Consider the following 21,047-nt stretch of genomic DNA (forward strand, 5'->3'; position numbering starts at 1 on the left):
GAAATGTTATAAAATGAATTCTTATTATTATTATTATATCGAAAGGTTTTAATGGTGTTTATTTTATTTTATATATATATATATATATATATATATATATATATATACGTATAACATATACATATTTATATATAATTATGGTGCAAATAAATTTTTTCCTTTAGTAAAATTTCTCAAATAATAAAGAAAGGAGGGGGGGGGTTTACAACAAACAAACAAAAAAATTTAAAAATTTTGCTTATTTAAAAAGAATTCAAATAATATTTAAAAACATGGATGCATATTAAAATATTAAAAGTTTTAAAAGAGTATTGTTAGCATTAGGTTAGTTAAAATAAATTTTAAACGCCATTAAAACTCAATGAATTATTATTATTTAAGTTAGTTTTAACCGTCTTATAACTTTAAAAATTTATATTTCATATAGATTTTTCGAATAATAATAATAATAATAATAAAGGTCAAAGAAAGATTTTTGTAATTGTAATATTTTGTCTATCTGGTTGTTATCTGGTGGTAAAAATTTAGTTTTATACTAAACTACTACCCTAATCTTGTTAATAAATTTTCATTTTTGTTTTAAATGATTATTATACACCTTATTAACTTCGAGAAAATTAATTACAAATTTATTAATTTACATAATTAATTTTTTGAATAAAACTTTCTTTTCCTCTTTCCCTCCCTACACCCCCCTCCCCCTTAATGGTAATTCTTATTAATTAAAAAAAATTTAACTTAAAGTACACTTTGTTCATTTTAATACATTTTTCACTCAATTTTAAAGTAATTTAATAACAAAAACAAAAAAAGTTTTTTTTTTTTTTTTTAATTTTTTAACTAATTATTATTGAAATTTAATTTTGATTTTAATTTTAAAGGCTCATTAAATTTTTCTTAGCTCGAGTTCCAATCATTTAAGTGTGGTAAATTTTTCTCAAAATGAGGAAAAGAAATTCAAGTTGTAGCAGAATAAACTTAAACCGCAAACACATCCCAGATTTGAGTTTAAAATATAATTTCTCTAATTAGATTTAAAATTTTTTTTTTTTTAAATTAAATTTACTGTTACTAACAACAACTGCAACCGCTACCGATACCGGATATACATACAAAAAGATACTATTTGACAATTCCTTATTTTTTGGTTTATGGGTGTGTAAAAAAACAAAAAATCATCTGACAAGACAAAAAAAAAAAAAAAGAATAAATAAGGAAAATAACAAAAGGATGATGCCTAAAAGTTTTAAATTTAAACACGGTTGTATATACATATAAGATATGTAAAAAAGATGAATTTTTTTTTTGTTTTTTTTTTCATATACTCTAGGGATTTCCCAAGTTTTCTATGTATTGAAAAGGATAAAAAGCAAAAAAACCAACAGGGATCCTCCCGAAAAAAAACCTTTGCCTTTTATGTTAAGTTATATTGTTTTCATTTTAAGTTAAAAATTTTAAGTTTATAGTATACATTATATATATACATAACAAATAAATATATTAAATGCCTGTTTGTTTTTCTTTTCTTTTCTTTACTTATATTTTTACCTTATTATTATATTTAATCCTGTTAATTTTAAATTTTCAAATATAGTAAAAATGAAAACAATATCACCTTAAGTATACATTTAAGTAAAATTATTAAATTATATATATATATAGAAATTAATAATGTCTTAAATATTTTAAGATAAGAAACAAAATAGATGAGAAGTTTTTACTTGTAAAATTTATAAAATTAATAAAATTTTAAAAATAAATTAATAAGAAAAAAATAAGAATTAGAATTATAAAAAGATTGTTTTACAAAAGTAGGGAAAAATTCAATGACTAAAAGTTAAAAATAATCATTCGAGTATGATAAATTAGTGAAGCTTTTATAAAATTTCTATTATAATTTATGTACTAAACAATTATGAGAATTAAAATTACATTCAACAAGGTATATATATATATATATATATATATATATATATATATATATATATATATATATATATATATATATTGATAATTTTTTTAAAAAGGATCAGCAACAAAATTGAAAAGTTAATTATTTTCCTTAAAACCTTAAAATGAATGACAGATTAGACAGATAGTAACTTTAAACCAATTAGTTGAAGATAAATAGTCAGAAGGAGAAGAAAAAATAATAATAATAAATAAATAATATAAAATTCAGGGTCAACATCAGTTTTTTTTCTTTTGATCACCGATTGAAATCACTAAAGATGGTTAATGAAAGAGAAAAACTAAAATATTGTTTATTGTGATGTTTATGGTATGAGTATATGGTAGGCAAGAGAGTTTAAGAAAAAAACTTCTTTACAAACAACTGAAAATATATGTGTAATAACTTACAACATGGTAGTATCTTTTGGAATCTGTGGAACTCTTTCGATGTGAACCAGCATGCACCGAACGGTGGTTTTGAAGCAAATACATTTTGATGGACATTTTTCTCCTTGGGTGAATTCCAAAAGACCAACCCCCAACAACGCGAAAAAACTTAAAATCACGACATTCATTGTTAAATTTTCACTCCCAAGTATTTTTCATTAGAATATGCAACATTAAATATATACAGACAGTTATTCACAACATTAAAAACTGAAAACTGTTTTTAATAATTAATGTAATCAAATACACACGCAGACCGGATGAAAATCCGTTAAAAACTCGAAGGACTAGTCGTGTCAGTAGCGCGCCAAACACAAAACTAACAAACCTCCGACAAGTTTCGGTTGAAACTGAGCACAGAGAATTCAACTTGGGTGGACGCAGGGAAATTTCTCAGGGTCGGACTGAGCGTTGTTTGTTTAAATATAAATTATAAATATAAATTGTTTTATTGCTTTAATAAAAACAAAAACAACAATAAAATTTTTAAAATAATCTCAATTTAAATAAATATATATATTAAAAAAAAGTTTTATTTTTAAAAAGCTCTTAACTTTTGCAAATTTAATATTATTTTTTTTTAAATAATTGCAATGCCGCCAAAAATATTTTTATCTTATGCGCGACAAAACCAACACCTTAGTTTTGTTTTGTTTTGTTTTTTTTTTTTTCAGCTTTGAATAAAATTTAAACTAATGAATAATTATTTTTTAAAACAAAACGTAAAGTAAAGTTTAATTTCAAAAAACTTTTTCAACTAGTTTTCATCAAATTAATTTTTTTTTTTTGTTCAACTTTACTTTAAATTAAATTTAATTGTTATCAAAATTTCTGAAAATTATAGTATGGCTTAAGGTTGAAATGAAATTATTTAACAAACTTTGGTTGTTCAGTTTTGGAGTAAAATAAAATTTTAAAAAATAGTACAATATAACACTATTCTTTTTCTGGAATATTTTGTTCAGTGATAGTAAACTTAGACAGCATCTGAAATTTTCATTTAAAAAAAAAAAAAAATTAACTTGCTTCATAAATTTTGATTTATAATATAACGAATTGATTAAATTAAATATTATCGTGAATAAGGAGGCTTTTACTTATTAATTAAAATGTCATTAACTTTTAAATAAAGTGTAGAAAATATTTGCTGAGTTTTATTTTATTTTACTTTTTTATAAACTACAAAAAATATGATTGATCGCTGAGTCAGTTTATTTTGATAAATTTAAAACAAACAATAATTTAATTATAGTTGCATTTAAGCATGCAGCTTTAAATAATAATAATAATAATTATTATTATTATTATTATTATTATATTTAATGCAATTCATTTCTTAAATGCTGTAGTAATGACTAAAAAATTAAAGAAAAGAGTCCGTAAATAATTGCTAAATATACTGATTTTCGAATTAAATTTAAAAATTATTTTTTATAATTAACAATTACATTTCTTTTGGGATGAGAAAAAGAAGACATTTTAAAAAAAAAATTTTTTCTCTATTTTTCATAAGACAAAAGTTTTTAATTTTGAATATCGGAGGCAGCGTTTTGCCAATAAAGCGTTTTTTCATTTCCGTGGCCGCCATGTTGTTTTAATATTTGTCTAATGGTAGGATTCGATTTGATTGTTTTAATGCGTATATAGTTTATCTCATCATAACCAGTATATTTTATTAATCGTATAGCTGAGAATTAAAGAGGTAAGACTCTAGTGACGTTTAAATAAATGGAATTAGTGCTAAAATTCATAATGCACTTCGAAATTTTGTAATATCGCAACATCGCGCCCCTTGATTTGAAAGGTTTGGTGAGGAGTGGCCTTATTTAATTTGTCGCCAACAGAATTGTGCCATCGGAGTCATCTACTCGACGTCAACTATTGATTATTCTGTTACAAAAGGAGCATTTACATTCATCTGGTCCGTCCTAATTCAAAAAAAACAAATTCATTCAGCGGTAAATACCTTTGCATATCCTCCGATTTCTTCAAAAGCATTATTATCACACCCTTTTATAACAGGTTTGACATCATTAATATTTTTTAATTTTCTCGCAGTATTTATTTAATATATATATATATATACAAAAAAAAAAAATTAAATATTTAATTATTATAAATAAATACTCTACGTCATAATTAATGATGAATTATTTTTATTATGAAGTATGATATATTTATTTTAAAAAAATATTAATTTAAAAAATTTGAGGTTTTTCAAATGTCTATGAGTAGTTAGACATTTTTTTATCGAATTGAATCTTTATGGCTTATGATGCCAATAAGGTGATTGTTTTATTTTGTTACATCGATATATATTTTTATGTTATGTTTCAAAAACTTCATTTGTTTTCTATATTTTTATTGTGTGTTGGTGTGTGTGTGTGTGTAAAACATTTATTTAGTTATTGAAAATTTTTTTTGTCACAGGATATATCTACATATGAAGAATATTTTTATCCGAGAAATAATTTTGCAATCGTATAAACCCTTTAATTTTTTCCTCACCCTACATTGTATCCTTAAAAATTTTTTCACACTTTACAATTTTTATTTTAAAGTTAAAAAAAAAAAAAAAATTTAATTACACAACAGCCATTATTTGTTTTAATATCAGAGGTTATATAATTATTAGTAATATTATTTTTAAAGCGAGTAAGTAATACTTTTATAAAGAAAGGTATTAAAGGTGAGTTTTTTGTTCGATTTTCGAGTCTATAAAAAGTTGTATACTTTGTTTTATCATTTATCAATTGTTTTTTGTTTTGTTTTTTTTTTTTTTCTCTCTCTCTCTCTCGAAATTAATATTAATCAAACAATTTTATTTCATCTTATATAATACCTATGAACGATTAAACAAAGGTTGGAAAAAAATTTTTGTGTTTTGATTCAGAGAAGGAATCTTGTCGTCTTTTTTACCCCATGGATTATTTAATGATTAATTTCTGGTGTTTATGAGAAAAATAAAAACTAAAATGTGTTTTGTTGAATAATTTTAAAACTTAATAGACATTAACATTTGACCTTGCAGCTGCTACTAATATTAAGAGAGAGTGGGTAATTTGACTGCATTAAGAAGATTTTAATTGCAGCTCTTATTGTTTGTAGATGTGTGGATTATTTTGCACCACAAAAACTTGGTTTTTTTTTTTTTTTTTTAAATAATTTAAGTATTGAATGACTCTTTTATGAATGTTTGAATAAATTGTTTTTATCTCCTTTCATTTTTCAACAATCATTTTGATTTACAAAGCATTATAAAACCATTCTATATAATTATTTTATACCATAACAAGTTTAAATTATAAAGCATGTGTATGTGATTATTTAAACAACATGTTTCCTTTAAATCGTTGTTATTATTATTATTATTGTTACTTTTTTTTTTTTTTCTTCGATTAATATTAAAAATCATTTATGTATCCTACTTAGCTTATTCAATAAATTTCCAATTCACATTTGGAAAAAAAAAACAAAACAAAAAATTTTAAACCCGAATTTGTTGTTTTTTTTCGGCTCTTTATACATAATTATTTGGATGATTTGTATTACTTTATAAAGCGTACTTTTTAAACTTTTTGGACAAAGAACTTTTGGATGAAATGGTTTTAAAATAATAACCTTCGTGCACCTAAATCTAACTCCAGTTCCAAAAGTGACAGAATTTAAAAATTGTCTCTTTCGATCGAATTCTACCTGGAAAAGTTACTACTAAATTACATACATGCAGACAACACATTTACACAATCGAATTTTGTTTATTCATTTTTTTTATTAATTTTTTTTTTTTACTGCAACTACTACTACTACTACTACTATCGTTAAAGAAGACATTTATAAATTTTTTATAATTGAAAGAAGAAGAAATTTAGAAAGGGAAAAGGAAATAAACTGTGATTTGAAAAACCAAAAGGAAAAAATGAAGAATGTTATGCACATTACATACGCATCTTCAGACATTTTTATTTTTAAAACTCTTGAGGAATCACTTTCATCACATCAAAGATGTTTTTTATTATTTTTTGTTTTTAATCGTAACGTTATGCACGTGTTCGATTTGCAAAATTTATTTATTTATTTATTATTATTATTATTATTTAAAGGTGAAATAAACAAATAAATAACAAAAAAAAAAAAAAAAAAAAAAAGAGCGTGGGTCTAATGGGTAAACGATCACCGGTTTTTTTTTATTATTATTATTACTTCAATAATGGTGGGACTCGGTCACGAAGAATAATTATTTTAATATTTGTGGTTAACCAGTGAAAAGTTTAAACAAAAAAAAAAAAATTTATTTGTAATAATTTTTATATCACGTGTGTTAATAACGATGTGTGAGCACACATTATTTATTTAAAATTTCATTCAATAATTTTTTTTCGTTTGTATTTTCTCTCTATTTGTGCTCGACGCGATCGATTTTATTAAAGTGTTTTTAAATAATAATAATAATAATGAAAATATATGTATGCGACAAAGGAAGGACGATTGGGAAAAACGGAATCAAAATAAAATTTCATTCTATCCTCCTCCTTCTCACAGCACAGTGATAAATTCATAGGAAAAGGACGAGTCTTTAAATCGTGGCCGTTATTAATTTCAAGTTAACGTTTTTAAAGATATCGATTGTAATAAATGGTTATTTTATTTTATTTTTTATTTTAATAGTAAATCTTATTCGAGTGAAATGTGAAACGTTTTTTTTTTTCATTTTATAAATGATTTTTTTAAAAAAAAAAAAAAAAAATTAAGTTTTACTAAACTTTTAAATTGTTTTATAATATGAAGAATTATTTTTAATATCGTTTGGAAAGGGGACCCCCACTTAAAATCATCACAAATAAATCGATCAAAATATTTTTTTTTTTGTTATTATTGGAATTAAATAACCGAAGAAAAAAAATATAAAAAAAAAATTCCTGGACGCGATGATCCAGGTTTTTGGACGATTTATTAACAGGTAATTAATGTGGGAACTTCTTTAAAACATACAAACATTGTTTACCTTATTAAATATCGTCTGCTACAATTGTATCTCACACAACACGTTGAATTCATTTCGTTAATTTTTTTAATTCCTTTTTGTTCAAGTGAAAACAAAATGAAAATTTTTTTTTTTTTTTTTACAATAGTATTTTCTTTTTTTTTTATTATATGATATTCGTCAAAAATGTCGGTATTTACGTTAGTGACGTATAAATTCCGGTCAAAAGTCAAAATTCAATTAAAAAAAAAAAAAATTATGGAAAACATTCACAAAAAAAAAAAGTCACGTAAATATTATTAAACACTCATGGATACATAATAATTAATATGAAAAATGTAAATAAGTGATTTTTTTTGGAAAGGAGACAAATCCGGCGTCTGGAAGGATGAAAAAGAGAGAGAGAGAGACCGACAGATAAAGAGAAGAAAATGTCGAAGATTCAATTTTTTTTTTTTTTTAAATTAAAAATCGTTGTTTTTTTTTTTTTTTTTGGAAAAAGTTTTGTCTAAACGATTTCTCACTTCTTGTAACGACGGGATTTTTTCCTTATTGGAATAAAAATTTCATTTCAATGTTCAAACGGGTAGACAAGGATGATGAGAAGGTTGGAGTCGTGACGTCATTCATTACATATAAAAAATTACGTAATTTTTTTGCGAGTGGGATTAAAGGTGTGGTGACACGTGTAATAAATCGTACGCGTGTGTATGTGAACGTCAGAATTAAAAAATTCGATAAAAATCTGTTGGAGAAAAATTCGATTCGTTTGCTTGTTTGTTTGTTTTTGCTGTTTCTGTCGTATTAAAATAAATTTTTTTTAAATTTATAATTTCTTAACAAGACATCAGAAAAAAAAAAAAAAGAAAAAAATTTGGAACGAAAAATGGAGGGAAAAAAAAAAAACATTACGAGACTGGAATGATTGATATACAAAAAGTCAAACCGTTGAATTTTTCAACTTGTTTTCTCCAGGTTTTCACCGTGTGTGTGTGTGTGTGCGTGTGTTTATCATTCGGGTTTTAAAATTTTCAACATGGCGAATTTTTATTCAGACACTTAAATTTTTTTTTTTTTTTTAAATTGTAAATCCGATGGATTCGGTGAAAAAGGTTTATCGAAAATTGTCGAACGAAAACTTTATGGATTTGTCCCAGTGATTGATTGATTGATAAAAAAAAAAAACAGTTTTTCCAGATTTAAATTCCAGCATGCTGGAATGTGTACGCGTGCTCGCGCGTGTTGTTGCGGTTAATAATAATAATTTTTTCTTTTTTTTTTTTTTTTTTTTTTTTTTTTTTTTAAAACAATTTAGGAAAATTTGTTTCGATTATATGTATATATCGATAAACTACGTAATGTTTAATACTTCATAAAAGTGCTGGAGTTTTTTTTATTATTATTAATATTATTTATTTATTTATTTATTTAAATAAAACAAGAAAAATGAGGGAAATAGAGACAAAGGTTCAAGGTTTTGGCGTCTAAAATTATAAATGAAAATATTTCACGCTGAGAAGTTTACGACTGGAAATCGTACGAAGATTAAAAAAAAAAAAAAAGATTTTATGTGGATTTTTCTTTTCTTTTTTTTTTTTTTTTCCCTCCTCGTCGTCGTCTTCATCGTCGTCATCGTCGTCGTCGTCATCATCCTCCTCCTCCTCCTCCTCCTTATTATTATTATTGTCGTCGATGCTCTGGAAGGGAAGAAAGAAAGAAAAAAAAAAATTTTTTTACGATTTTTTTTTTATTTTTAAATCGAACCACGAAAAAAAAAAAAAAAAACAAGAATTCAAGATGATTTTCAGCGGCGAAATCTTTTTCCAAAAAAAAAAAAAATGGCAAAGGTTGGAACGAACGGGGTTGGAAAAAAAATAAAAAATAAAAATTTTATTCTTGCATGAAATAAAATAAAAATTAAATATACATAATTTAACGCCCCGGGAAAAAGAAACGGAAAAAAAAAAAAAAAAAACTTTTGCCAAATTCTTTGGCATCTTTTGCGAATTGTATTATTATTTTTTTTTTTTATTTAAAAAAAAAAAAAAAATAAAAAATGGAAAGGAAAGAAAAGAAAGAAAAAGAAAAAAGGAAAAGGAAAAAAAAAAAAAAACTTGCAAAAATTTTCATGGGTGAAACGACGAATACTGTAACAAGAAGATTTTTCCAAAAAAAAAAATGTTATACATATATCCTTACGTAAATTTATTGGAGCTTTATTTCGATGACGTCATTTTTCTTTTTGTTGCGAAACTGAAATAAAAACAACAGCAATTTAATAATAATAATAATAATAATATTGATAATGTGAGTCTTTTCGCTGTCGTCGCTTTTAATTTACCATATAAAAGTTTTGCATTAAAAACTTGGGGAAAATGCGCTCGATCACGATAAAATTTCGTATTGCAAAGTAGTAACGTCCGCCATTTTTTTTTTTAATAATCATGTGAAATTTTATGTGTACTTTAATAATTTTTCCATTTATAAAAAAATGATTTTGATAGGATTTTCCATGAAATATCAGTAGTCGAAGAAAGAACTTTCGAGGAAAATTTCTATAGAAAAAAAAAATAATTTTTAGTTTTTTTTTCCCCCCTCTCCCCTCCCTTTCGCTCCGCTCCCGCTTCCCTTGTTATTATTATTATTATGTCGATAGGAACGAATTTTATTATTATTATCATTAATTTTGAAAACGATAAGATTTTGTGTGCTTGTCAAAGTTTTTCAACATTCATCTCCAGGTTTCTATCCGATTTTCCTTAGGAATAAATGCTCAAATATTATTGTGGTTATTATTATTATTATTATTAAAGGGAAGAAAAAATGGCGTCGTTATAATTATTGTTTTTTTTTTGAATACAAAGGGAAAATGCAAAAATTTGGGGTTAAACTATTTTCTTATTTTACGTTTTGATAATTGTTCGAGGAATGATGACGTGAAAAGTCATCATTATATTAAAAATTGTTTCGTATTGAATTTGATCATCATCATCATCATCATAATCATTAATATCATCATCATTATTATTATTGTTATAATTAATTACGGTTGTGAGTAATTAACGATACGGATGTGCGTAAGGGGTTGTTGTTTTAACCTTTTGTCAAAAACACATGGTTATATTTTGACAATTTAGCGGTCGATTTTACATTTTGAACTTTTGAACTTTTAACTTTTATTGTATCGTTTCTCTCTCTCTCTCTCTCTCTCTATCTCTCTTTTTTTTCAATAAGTTGTCAGTCTAAAAATAGAGAGAGAGAAAGGAATAAAGAGAAAATAATTAACGTAATTGTTTTATTTTTCAATAGATTTAAAAAAAAACTCGTTTCCGGTTTTCTCTCTCTCTCTCTGTCTCTTTCGTACCTGAATCCTTATAAGGGTTTGGAATAAGTATGTAGTTATTAAAATATTATTTATGAATGTTGTGATGTCAATGGCTACCGGAATGGATTTTTTTTTTTTTTTTTATGTTGAAATCAGGACTCGAGTAATACGATGATCGTCTCAAGGTTAAAAAAAGAAAATTCTAAAGATTATCATCATCATTATTATTTATTATAAAGTTATTAAAAAAATACGAGCGACGACGACGACGACGACGATGATGATGTTATTAATTAATTAATAACAAACGATTTTGTGTAAGAAGAGATTTAAGGTGTTGGTACACTGGAAAAATACCGGAGGGATTAAGGTTAATGACCTCAATTAAATTTTTTTTTTTTTGTTAAAGTGATCAAAAAAGTTTTCTTTTGTTTCGTATGCGTGTTTAAAAAAACAAAAAAAAAATTTAGTTTTTTTTTAAAACGATTTGAAATAGTGAAAGGACAGATAGAGAGAGAGAGAGAGAGAAAAGGTTTTCTTTTTTTTTATTATTGGAAAATTCGTTTTTCTCTTTGTGTCACCGAAAAGAGAAAATACACCGGTCATGTATATTTTATCGATTCTGGCAGGAATCCATTCATTTTTGGTTTTTTTTTTTTTTTTGTTCACATTAGGAGCGCAAGGCAACCAATAATTTTGTTTATTTTCCTTTGCCAACCACATCCTCCACCTACCTCCCTCTACCCCCTCCCCATACCTCTCCCTCTCTTATTTTTTTTTTTATTTTTTTCGAAGGATGGATTTTATGCGACGATGAAAGATTTTTGAACGAGAAAAGGATGATGGTATGGAAAAAGGAAGAAAAATTTAATAAAGATTTGATTTTTATTTTTTTTTTTTTTTTAAGAAAGAACAGGAAAGAAGAGAGAGAGAAAATTACATTCAAGACGTAAAAGCAAGCAGACGAAATTCCAAAAAAAAAAAAAAAAAAAAAAAAAAAAACCGGCATGAAATCGTTTTTTCGTTCCGCTTTGATTATTCTGAACAACAATTTCAGGCATATTTTCTGACATGTCTAAACATTTCCTACGGGTATTAAATCGTGAATCTCAATTTTTAAAATGAATTGTACGTATGGAAGTACGCCGCGCGTTTATTTTGCATTTCTTCGTGACCCCACACACACCCCTCACCCTCCCCAACCTCCCGCACGTGACCGACGAGAGAAAAAGGCGAAAAAAAAAAATTTTTTTTTAAATTTCCGACAACAACAAAACGCGAAACTAAAAGAAATTATGTTGTTGTAAATTTATAGGCTGAAGAATTTTCTTCTTCTTTTTCTTCTTCTTAATTTTACGGTGCTACCAACAGAAAAAAAAAGAAAAATTCAAAAATATCCCGCGCCAAAATTGACGTCATTTTTTTTTATTTTTTATTTATTTAAATATTAATTTTGTATTATTGGATGAGCTTTCCCACCCTTTCCAAGCAGGGGAATAGGGGAGACAGATGAAGAGGAGTTTTATTTATTATTATTATTATTATTATTATTATTATTATTTCTTATTGATGATTACGTCACCTGTTTGAAGATCATCATCGAAGTGTAAAAATACGTAATAAATAAGAAGATTTAATAATTAATTAATTATTTTTTTCAAATGTTAAATCGTGCGAATCAAAGTAATTGTTTGTTGTCTAGTCGTTTGATTTTTGTTTTTTCGTCGTCGTCGTCTTTGTTTTGGTTGTTGTTGTTGTTTGTTGTTTGTTGTTGTTTATGATAAATGTTTTAAATAATTTTTAACCTTTAAAATTATATGGAGGGCGAGAGAGAGGAAGATGAGTCCAGAGGGAGACAAATAAAATAGCTTTTTGATTAATTACGTGGAAATAACAAATAGAAATATTATTATTATTATCATTATTATTATTATTATTACTGATTCGAATAATAATAATAATGATAATAATAGTAAAAATGTTGATTTATTTATTGTTAATTTTTTTTTTCTCTTGTTTTTGTAAATTTTTACCACGGTTAAATTTTTTATTTTTTCTCTTGAAATTTCGATGTGAAAATTTTTTTTAAAGATCAAAAGGTCTTACATATATTTTTCCCCTTCCCTCTCTTTTCTCTTTTATCCAAACTTCTTCTTTCCCCCTTTTCCCACCTTCTCCCCCTTCGAAAATAAATAAGGTACATAAAAATTTCACGCGAAAAAAAAATAATATAAAAATAAAATCCAGTTTTTTTTTTTTTAATAAAAAATAAATCGGCGTTAAATTTTTGTTAACGCGAACAAGTACATAAATAAAATAAATAAATAATAATAATAATAATAATAATAATAATAATAATAAGCGTGATTTTCAAAAAGGGAAAATGATAATGATAATAATTATTATTATTATTAAAAAAAAAAAAAAAAGAACATGCGATTTTATGGAAACGTTGAAAATTTATTTTTAATTTTTTATTTTTTCAAACATTTTTTTCTTTCTTTTTCTTTCTGCTTATCCTCTTCACCGTTCCCCCCATACCCCACCACCACCCCCGGAAATTAATTTTCTTTAATAATAATAATAATAATTTAAAATTGGTTTTTATTTTTATATAATAATTAATTTAAAAAATTTAACCGGCAATTTTTTTTTTTATAAGTTCTGCTTCGATTTAAACGTGACAATTTTCCTTGATTTTTCTTTTTATTAGTTTTTCACGGGGGGCGGGGGGTTAACAAACAAAGCAAAACATTTTAAATTTTTTTACTTTGTTATGTTTTTTCCTTTGTTTCGTTTTGTTTTTGCTTTTTTTTAAAAACAATTTTAATCCGTGAGGAAAGACAAAATGATGATGACGATATTATTATCATTATTTTACGAACTTAATACTTTTCCCGTTTTGATTGTTCTGTTGTCGTCGTGTAAGACATTAAAGAAAGGAATAAATTTTTAATGGAAGACTCTCCTCCCCCCCCAAAAAAAAAGTAATAATAGAAATTGCGTGTGGCAAAAAATAAAAAGAAAGAAAGAAAAATTGAGTTTGATGACCGTCGTCGTCGTCGTCGTCATCATCGTCGACGTCGTGACTCGTTGGTGTGCGAACCGTTTTTCGTGACTCAACCATCCTTACGTAATCCATAAATGGCCAGATTTCAAAGACGAGATGAAGACTTTTTTTAGAAAATTTTTCTATGAGTGGGTGCGTGCGTGTGTGCGTGCGTGCGCGCGTGTTTGAATGTTAAATCGAACGTAAAAAATAAAATATCAAAAAAAAAAAAAAAAAAAACAATCGATAAAGTTGTACAAAAATGAAATTTTTATTTTTAGAAAAAAGTTTGTTTGTTTTTCTTTTTGGAAAATGAATTTTTTCGCCATTTTGTTTTTTTGCTTCTCGCCACGTCACTTGCATCGACTCACAAGATTAAAAAAAATATATATAAATAAATTTTTTAATTGTTTTTATTATTATTAGGTTTAGGTTTAGGTTTAGGTTGTCGTGAGTTTGTGAGCTGAGCGTTTGTATGTAACCTATGACTGGAATGAGAAATCGTTTCGAAAATGTTAACAACCGTAATTGCGAGATGACGGTTTGTTGTTTCGTTTGTTTGCCGAAATGAGGAGAATGTCGAAAGGGGGGTAGGGGGAAATAGTTGTAGTAATTTAAACAATATTTTTAAAAATTTTACGTAATTGATAAAAACTTAGGCTTAGGTTTAGGTTTAGGTTTTTTTTCTTTTTTAATTATTTGTTTATTCATTCGTCGTCTGCTTATTTTATTTTATTTTTTCGTTACGGTTGAATAAGCTTTCGTGAGAGCCACGTAGGATTTTTTGTTTGTTTGTTTGTTTGTACTTGGATTTTATGCATCAATTCATTTTAATGCTTTTCAAAATGATTTTTTGGGATTTGGGGATCGGACGTTTGTTTGTTTGTTTATTTTTTTTATCGGAGAAAAACAAAAAAAAAAAAAATTATTGGAATCATGTGGAATTTTCCAGTTTTTTTAATAATAATAATAATAATGGTATTAATACATTAGGGTTTTCATTTTCATCGAAGAAATTCTTGAAAACTCTAACAATCGAAAATGTCGCTTATGTTGTTAAATTGAAAAAGTAAAATAAAATAAAATAAAATAAAATGGAAAATTTCAACGTACAAAAATAAAATTGTAAAATATTTGAAAACTTTTTTTTTTTTTTTTTTAAATTAAATGTATTATATGGATAACGAGAAAATAGAGAGAGAGAGAGAGAGAGAGAGTGTGAGAGAGTGAGAGATAGAAAAAAAAAATGTCGTTTTTTTTCCCTGTTACTTTTTAACGTTGTGAATTTATAGGTCGCGTATTATTATTATTATTATTATTATTATTATTATCTTGATAGAATTATTAAAGCTATATTTTATAATAAATAATATGAATATAGAGATGAAAAAATCTACATAAATATATAGTGTTATCGTCTCATTAAATTTTTAAGTTATCGTTTTTCATTTTTTTTTTTTTTTAGATATTTCGAAATGAGTGTGATTATTCGTCTCCAGAATTTGCCATGGTCGGCAAATTCTTTGGATATACGACATTATTTTAGGGGTTTGTCCATTCCAGAGGGTGGAGTTCATATTGTCGGGGGTGAAATGGGCGATGCATTCATCGCGTTCAGGTAAATTTTTTTTATTTCACACGTGTGAATTTTAGAAAAATTTTTCGTTTTCAAAATTAAATTTTATACATTTTTTTTTGAATTAATAATAGCACGGATGAGGATGCCAGGCAGGCCATGATGCTCGCAGGTGGTAAAATAAAAGAAGTTCAAATATCGTTAATGCTCAGTTCGCGTAGTGAAATGCAAAAAATAATCGAAGCAGCTCGTCAGGCTAGCATGTCAAATTCTTTGGCTCAATTGCTTGCGCCGTCTGCGGTGTCGATGCCCCCGATCACCCAGCAACAAATCGCTTCGAAAGAGCGTCGGGATTCAAAGGGAGATAAAAAAGATTCCAGTGACGTGAGTTCCAGTAGTCACGAAACCGGGAAAACGGATAGAAGGGATAGGACGCGAGAAAAATCGCGATCGAGATCGAGGGAAAGAAATAGAAAGGATAGGAGGGACAGAGACAGAGATAGGGATAGAGATAGGGATAGAAGGAGAAGATCGAAAAGTCGGAGTAGGAGTCGTGACAGAAGAAGAAGGAGATCGAGGAGTAGATCACGAGGTCGGGATAATCATAGTAGAGACAGAGATAAGAAAGACGGGAAAGATGATGGGAAAAAAGATGATAAAATGAACGTGGGTCCACCCACTTTGGAACCGGGAACAAACGTACCGAATTTAGATATATTAAATCCGACTACTTGGAACGTCATGCAAACCGGCGCTTTGGCGCAAAATGCCCAACTCCTTACCAATTTTGAACTCCTTAGAAATTTAGCCAGTCAAAAAGGACCGTTGATACCAGGCGGTCCGAGCTCATTGTTACCGACTCCCGTGAAAACCGATAGCCAAGGAAAATTAGACTTGTTTTCGAATAAGGGTAACAATTCTGGACCGAGAGATTTTAATAATCAGAGACCCGATTTTAGAAGTAAAGGCGACGGCATGCGGGGTAATCAGAGAGGATTTAAAAATTTTGAAATGAAACAATTTCAAGAAAATCACGGAATCGGAGATAGCAGATTCGGAGGGAGCCGCATGCAAAAGAATTTCCAAAACTTTGGACCCGGGTTCCCAATGAGAAACGGTAACGAAAACATGGTGAATCCTAGGTTTGTAGGTTTCGGAAGAGGAGACAACGGTTTTCTTCCCCGTGGACCGGCACCCAATAGAGAACGCCCTAACATATCGAGAGGTCTCCTAGATCTCCCGGTGGGTCTTCCGCAACGCAGTCGATATCCGAACAAAGATGATACGGTGGACGAATTCGGTAGGAGCATACAACTGAGAAATAGGAAAAACCTTAACAACGAGGATTCCTTTCAAGATGACATCGGAGGGTTGGGAGACCAACAGCAAAATTTTTTAGGTTTTCAAAACAGGTTCGGGAAAAATCCTCAGAATCAAAGGCCGCCGTCTTTGATGAGAGGAAGGGACAACTGGCAAATCGGAAGGGGTGGAAACGAGGGAAATTATCAGGAACGGAGAAATTTTCGGAGTTCTTACGACGACTCGAATCGTGGTTTTAGAGGGCCTAAAAATAGAGACTTTTCAAAACACCAAGAAGAAAGTGAGCCGCAGTCTAATTCGTCATCGGAAAAAGACTCTTGCATAGAAATAAGAAATCTTTTGCCACACATCGCTTACGGAGAAGTGAGAAAGCCGTTTAGCAATTTAAAATTAGTTATAAAAGAAATAAAATTTTTCGGTTACACTCCCAAAGATAAAAAGTGTAGGATAAAATTTTTGAACAATGAAAATAAAAGAAAAGCAATTCAAGCAGGTAATAAAATTGTTATAGACAATAAACAAGTGCACTTATTAAGTATAAGCGATGGGGAATTCGACGAAACCGCCGACGAAGGAGTTAAAAGACCGGAAATTAAATTTTCCGACGACGAAGACGACGACGTGGTCGTGTCGCCCAAAGAGGCTTACCTACAAGTATCGGATCTTCCGTCGGACGTCGAAGAAAAAGACATAAATAATCTCTTTCCGAATATGGCTCTTGATAAAATAATATTGGAAATGTCGAACGATGGTAAAAGCAAAGTCGCATACGTCAAATTTCAAAAAGCAGTCGACGCGAAGGTGGCATTGGGAACACCCAATCGAACCATCGGCGAATCGCCGGTGGTTTTAACTTCGTTACCTCAATACGCATTCAACGACCATTTGAACAAATTCAAAAAGACCAAAAAGGAATATTCCGAAGTGATGGAAGTTGATTTGTCGAAAGCGGAAGAAGAAGAAGAGGAAGAAGAAGAATCATCATCATCATCAATCGGAAAAGACGTCAACAAATCTACTTGCGTCCTCATGAAAAATTTACCCTTGGAAGCCAACGATCGCGACATATGCGATTTCTTTTCCGACATTGGTTTAGTTCCTAATAAAATTCATCTCATGCTCGACACGTCGGGTCAACCGTCTGGTGATGCTTTCTGCGAATTTTCCGATTTGAATCAAGCGGAAAAAGCGTGCACGAAAAATTCGGCTCATTTGGGTAAAAACATCGTGAGCGTGACGAAAGTACATCAGAGCGAAATGATGGAAGCTTTAGGAGTGTCGAAAAACGAGAAAAACAAAATTCCAAGTCTCATGGAATCGTTCGGTCGTCCGCAATGCGTCGTGACACTAGAAAACATACCTTTCAGAGCGGAAATATTCGACATAATTAATTTTTTCGGTTGGAGTTATAATTTGACGGAAAGCGACATATTTAGGAGGTACAACGACAAGGGTCAGCCCACCGGAGATGGAAAAGTTTGTTTCAAAACTCCAGAAGACGCTTTGAGAGCCATAAGATTTTTAAATAATAGAAGTTTAATGGGTAGAGTTATAAGAATGAAATTAGTTTAGATAAACAAAACAAAAACTGCCCCCCCCCTTTTTTTTTTTTTTATTGAATTTAACGAACAGTGTAAAATTTTCTCTTTCTCTCTCTCTCTTTTTTTTTTTTGTTTTTACTATTAAAAAAAAAAAAAATTGCGAGTAGTTTTAAGGACTTAATTAAAAAAAAAAAAATAAGTAAATAAATAAAGAAAAAATAGTTTTATTTAAAGTACTCAAACTACCGATAATAAAGTTTAAAAAAAAAATAATAATAAAAAAAAAGTACAAATTATTTTAAGTTAACGTATTATTATTATTATTACTATTATTATTAAGAAAATTGTAATGTAAATAAAAGTTTTTTGATTGAAACTTAAAAGATTTATGTTACATAAATATATATATATATATATATATATATATATTTATTTATATATATATAAAAAAATAGATTTTTTTTTTTTTTTCTTCTGGAAATTTGTTAATTTTATTTTTCAACACGAGTGTATAATGAATATTTTTCACATGAAAATATATAAAAATAAATAAATTTGTATAAAAAAAAATATATATACATGTATAATTTTTTTTTTATTTTAATTAATTTACATAATTTATCCTTCAATTATTATTAATATCGATAAATAAATAAAATAATAATTAATAATTGTCGTATTAAGTTACGCCATTGTGAATATTATGTATGCGATGACGTCACCCGTTAAAATCCCGCCAAATTTTTATTTATTTTTTTTTATAGCTTTGGCAACGTCAAAATCACCGCCTTGGGTGAAAGAGAAAATATCATCTGGTGGTGTCCCAATATACTGTAATTTATGTCGTTCGAAAAGTGTAAACAAATAAAATTACGTTTATATAAATTCAAATCGACGGAGTAATAAAAGTTGTTTAAATTCGCGGATCGTAATTAAAGTATCAGTGATTATTATTAATTGATATAATGTCGTATTTTAATAAAATATGCGGCGTATATAATTGTAATTATGGAAAAAGTGAATTAACGTCTTCTTGAATAAAATGTATCTAGTTCGTGGTTGTCAAATTTACCATTCGGCATAAAAATTAATTATATTTAAAAGCGAATGCATGCTAAAACATGTTGGGAGGTTGGGAGGATACCGACAGGGATGATTATAATATAGGTGAGATGAAAATCGTTTAATAAGTTTTATATTTTAGCAAAATTATTAAAATTTCGTGTCCACACAAAAAGGAGATATTAATTAATTTAATGAGTATAAATTGTTAATGATTATTTTTCTCCTTTTTTTCGCACGTAAAACATTTTATAGCGTCATAAACAATAATTTATTTTATTTTAGGTCGATTTGATCAAAATTTAACAGGAAGCATTGCTGGCGATCATGGAGGTTAGTTTTTTTTTTTTTTTTTTTTTTCTTTTCTAAATTTAATTTCAAACGTGTAATAATTTTCTAAAAAAATTTTTCAAGAGTTAAAGGTTAAGTTAAAATAGTAATAATTATAAAATGAGAACTTAAAAGTATTTTATATAAATGAAAAATATTTAATTTGATTTGTTTCATGCAAATATGGCAGCTAAAAAAAAAATTTCATTGTTATTGTTTCGCATAAAGTGACAAAAAAGAAAAGAAAAATTGTCATTTCGATCATTTATGATTAATTAAATAATTATTTATTTTAATGTTGCACATATAAAACAAAATAATTGTGAGTTTTGTATAAAAATCTTATCAATTTGACAAAGTATTTGTTTTAAAACAATCCCCCCACACTGAATAATTTAGTTTTTCAAATTTTAATTCTCACATTTTCATTGATGCTAACTCGAAAGTTTTATGGATTCAATATTGAAATTTTTTGTGTTTGATAATGTGAATTGTTATTATGAGATTATTACTAATATTATCATCATTATTGTGTTCATAACATCAAATTTTATTTTAACAAATTTGTTTGTTTTTTTTAAAAGAAAAGCTAGGGAAACATTCATTGTAAAATTCTCTGATGGGAAACTTTTATTTCGACAACATTTTCAAATTTCCTCTCTTAACAACTAATTAATGCATTGGCCCCCCAAAATTTATCAAGTTGATTTCACTCAATCACAAGAGGAAGTCATATAAATAGTGATCATACAAATCATGTGAAATCCTTATCGAAATTGTAAAATTATTTTTAGGTAATTCGATAAGAGATGCTGGAAAAATTAATTTTTGTGAATCGATTTTTGAAAATGTCCAACGATAAGTCCAACGGTTTACTCGCAGTCAATAATTTTGTATTTTGTGGTTGTGATGATGATGATGATGATGATGATGATGATGATGATGATGATGATTATAATAATATTAATAATAGTGGTTACTATGATGGTGATTATTATAATAATTATCATATGAAATTTATTTCTTGTCTCGAGTTATTAGCATTTAATTAAAAAGATAATAATTAGATTAAACGTTCGATGAGATTTCCAATGGAACGGGTCAAATCATTTGTTATTAACATTTTAGTATTATTAATAAATAATGAGATGATGCAAAATGGCCAAAGTGGGGGGAAAAAAAAATTTGTTTTCATTCAGTTCGTCCTTTTAATAATAATAATAATAATAATATGGTTGATATGAAAAAAAAAATAATACGATTTCGATTTCGATTTTTTTTCTTTTTACGTAACGTTCGATTTGGAAAAACACGAAAACACGTTCGTTTGTTTGTTCGTTAGTTTGAGTCTCGTAACGGACGTTTTGTAAAAAAAAAAAAAAAAAAAAAAAAAAAAAAAAAACTTTTTTTTTTTCGATTTTCGATTATCGGTTTTCGCGAGTGTTGTTTACATCTTTGGA

At 27.2% G+C, this 21,047-nt stretch overlaps 2 protein-coding genes across 2 annotated transcripts; one reads left to right on the forward strand and one right to left on the reverse strand.

Annotated features, from left to right (window-relative positions):
* Positions 1-2,357: 2,357 nt before the first annotated feature.
* Positions 2,358-2,528, reverse strand: Phum_PHUM538490 (uncharacterized protein; the record flags this gene model as incomplete). The annotated part of the gene is made up of 1 exon (XM_002431590.1): positions 2,358-2,528. The coding sequence occupies one exon, from the start codon at positions 2,526-2,528 to the stop codon at positions 2,358-2,360; it is 171 nt and encodes a 56-aa protein (XP_002431635.1).
* A 12,705-nt stretch (positions 2,529-15,233) lies between these two features.
* Positions 15,234-18,226, forward strand: Phum_PHUM538500 (RNA-binding protein, putative; the record flags this gene model as incomplete). The annotated part of the gene is made up of 2 exons (XM_002431591.1): positions 15,234-15,376; positions 15,469-18,226. 2 exons carry the CDS (start codon positions 15,234-15,236, stop codon positions 18,224-18,226), a joined length of 2,901 nt encoding a protein of 966 aa, XP_002431636.1.
* Positions 18,227-21,047: the final 2,821 nt, after the last annotated feature.

Source organism: Pediculus humanus, genomic scaffold (assembly GCF_000006295.1).
Source record: "Pediculus humanus corporis 1103172108290 genomic scaffold, whole genome shotgun sequence".
In the NCBI taxonomy this organism is placed as follows: domain Eukaryota; kingdom Metazoa; phylum Arthropoda; class Insecta; order Psocodea; family Pediculidae; genus Pediculus; species Pediculus humanus.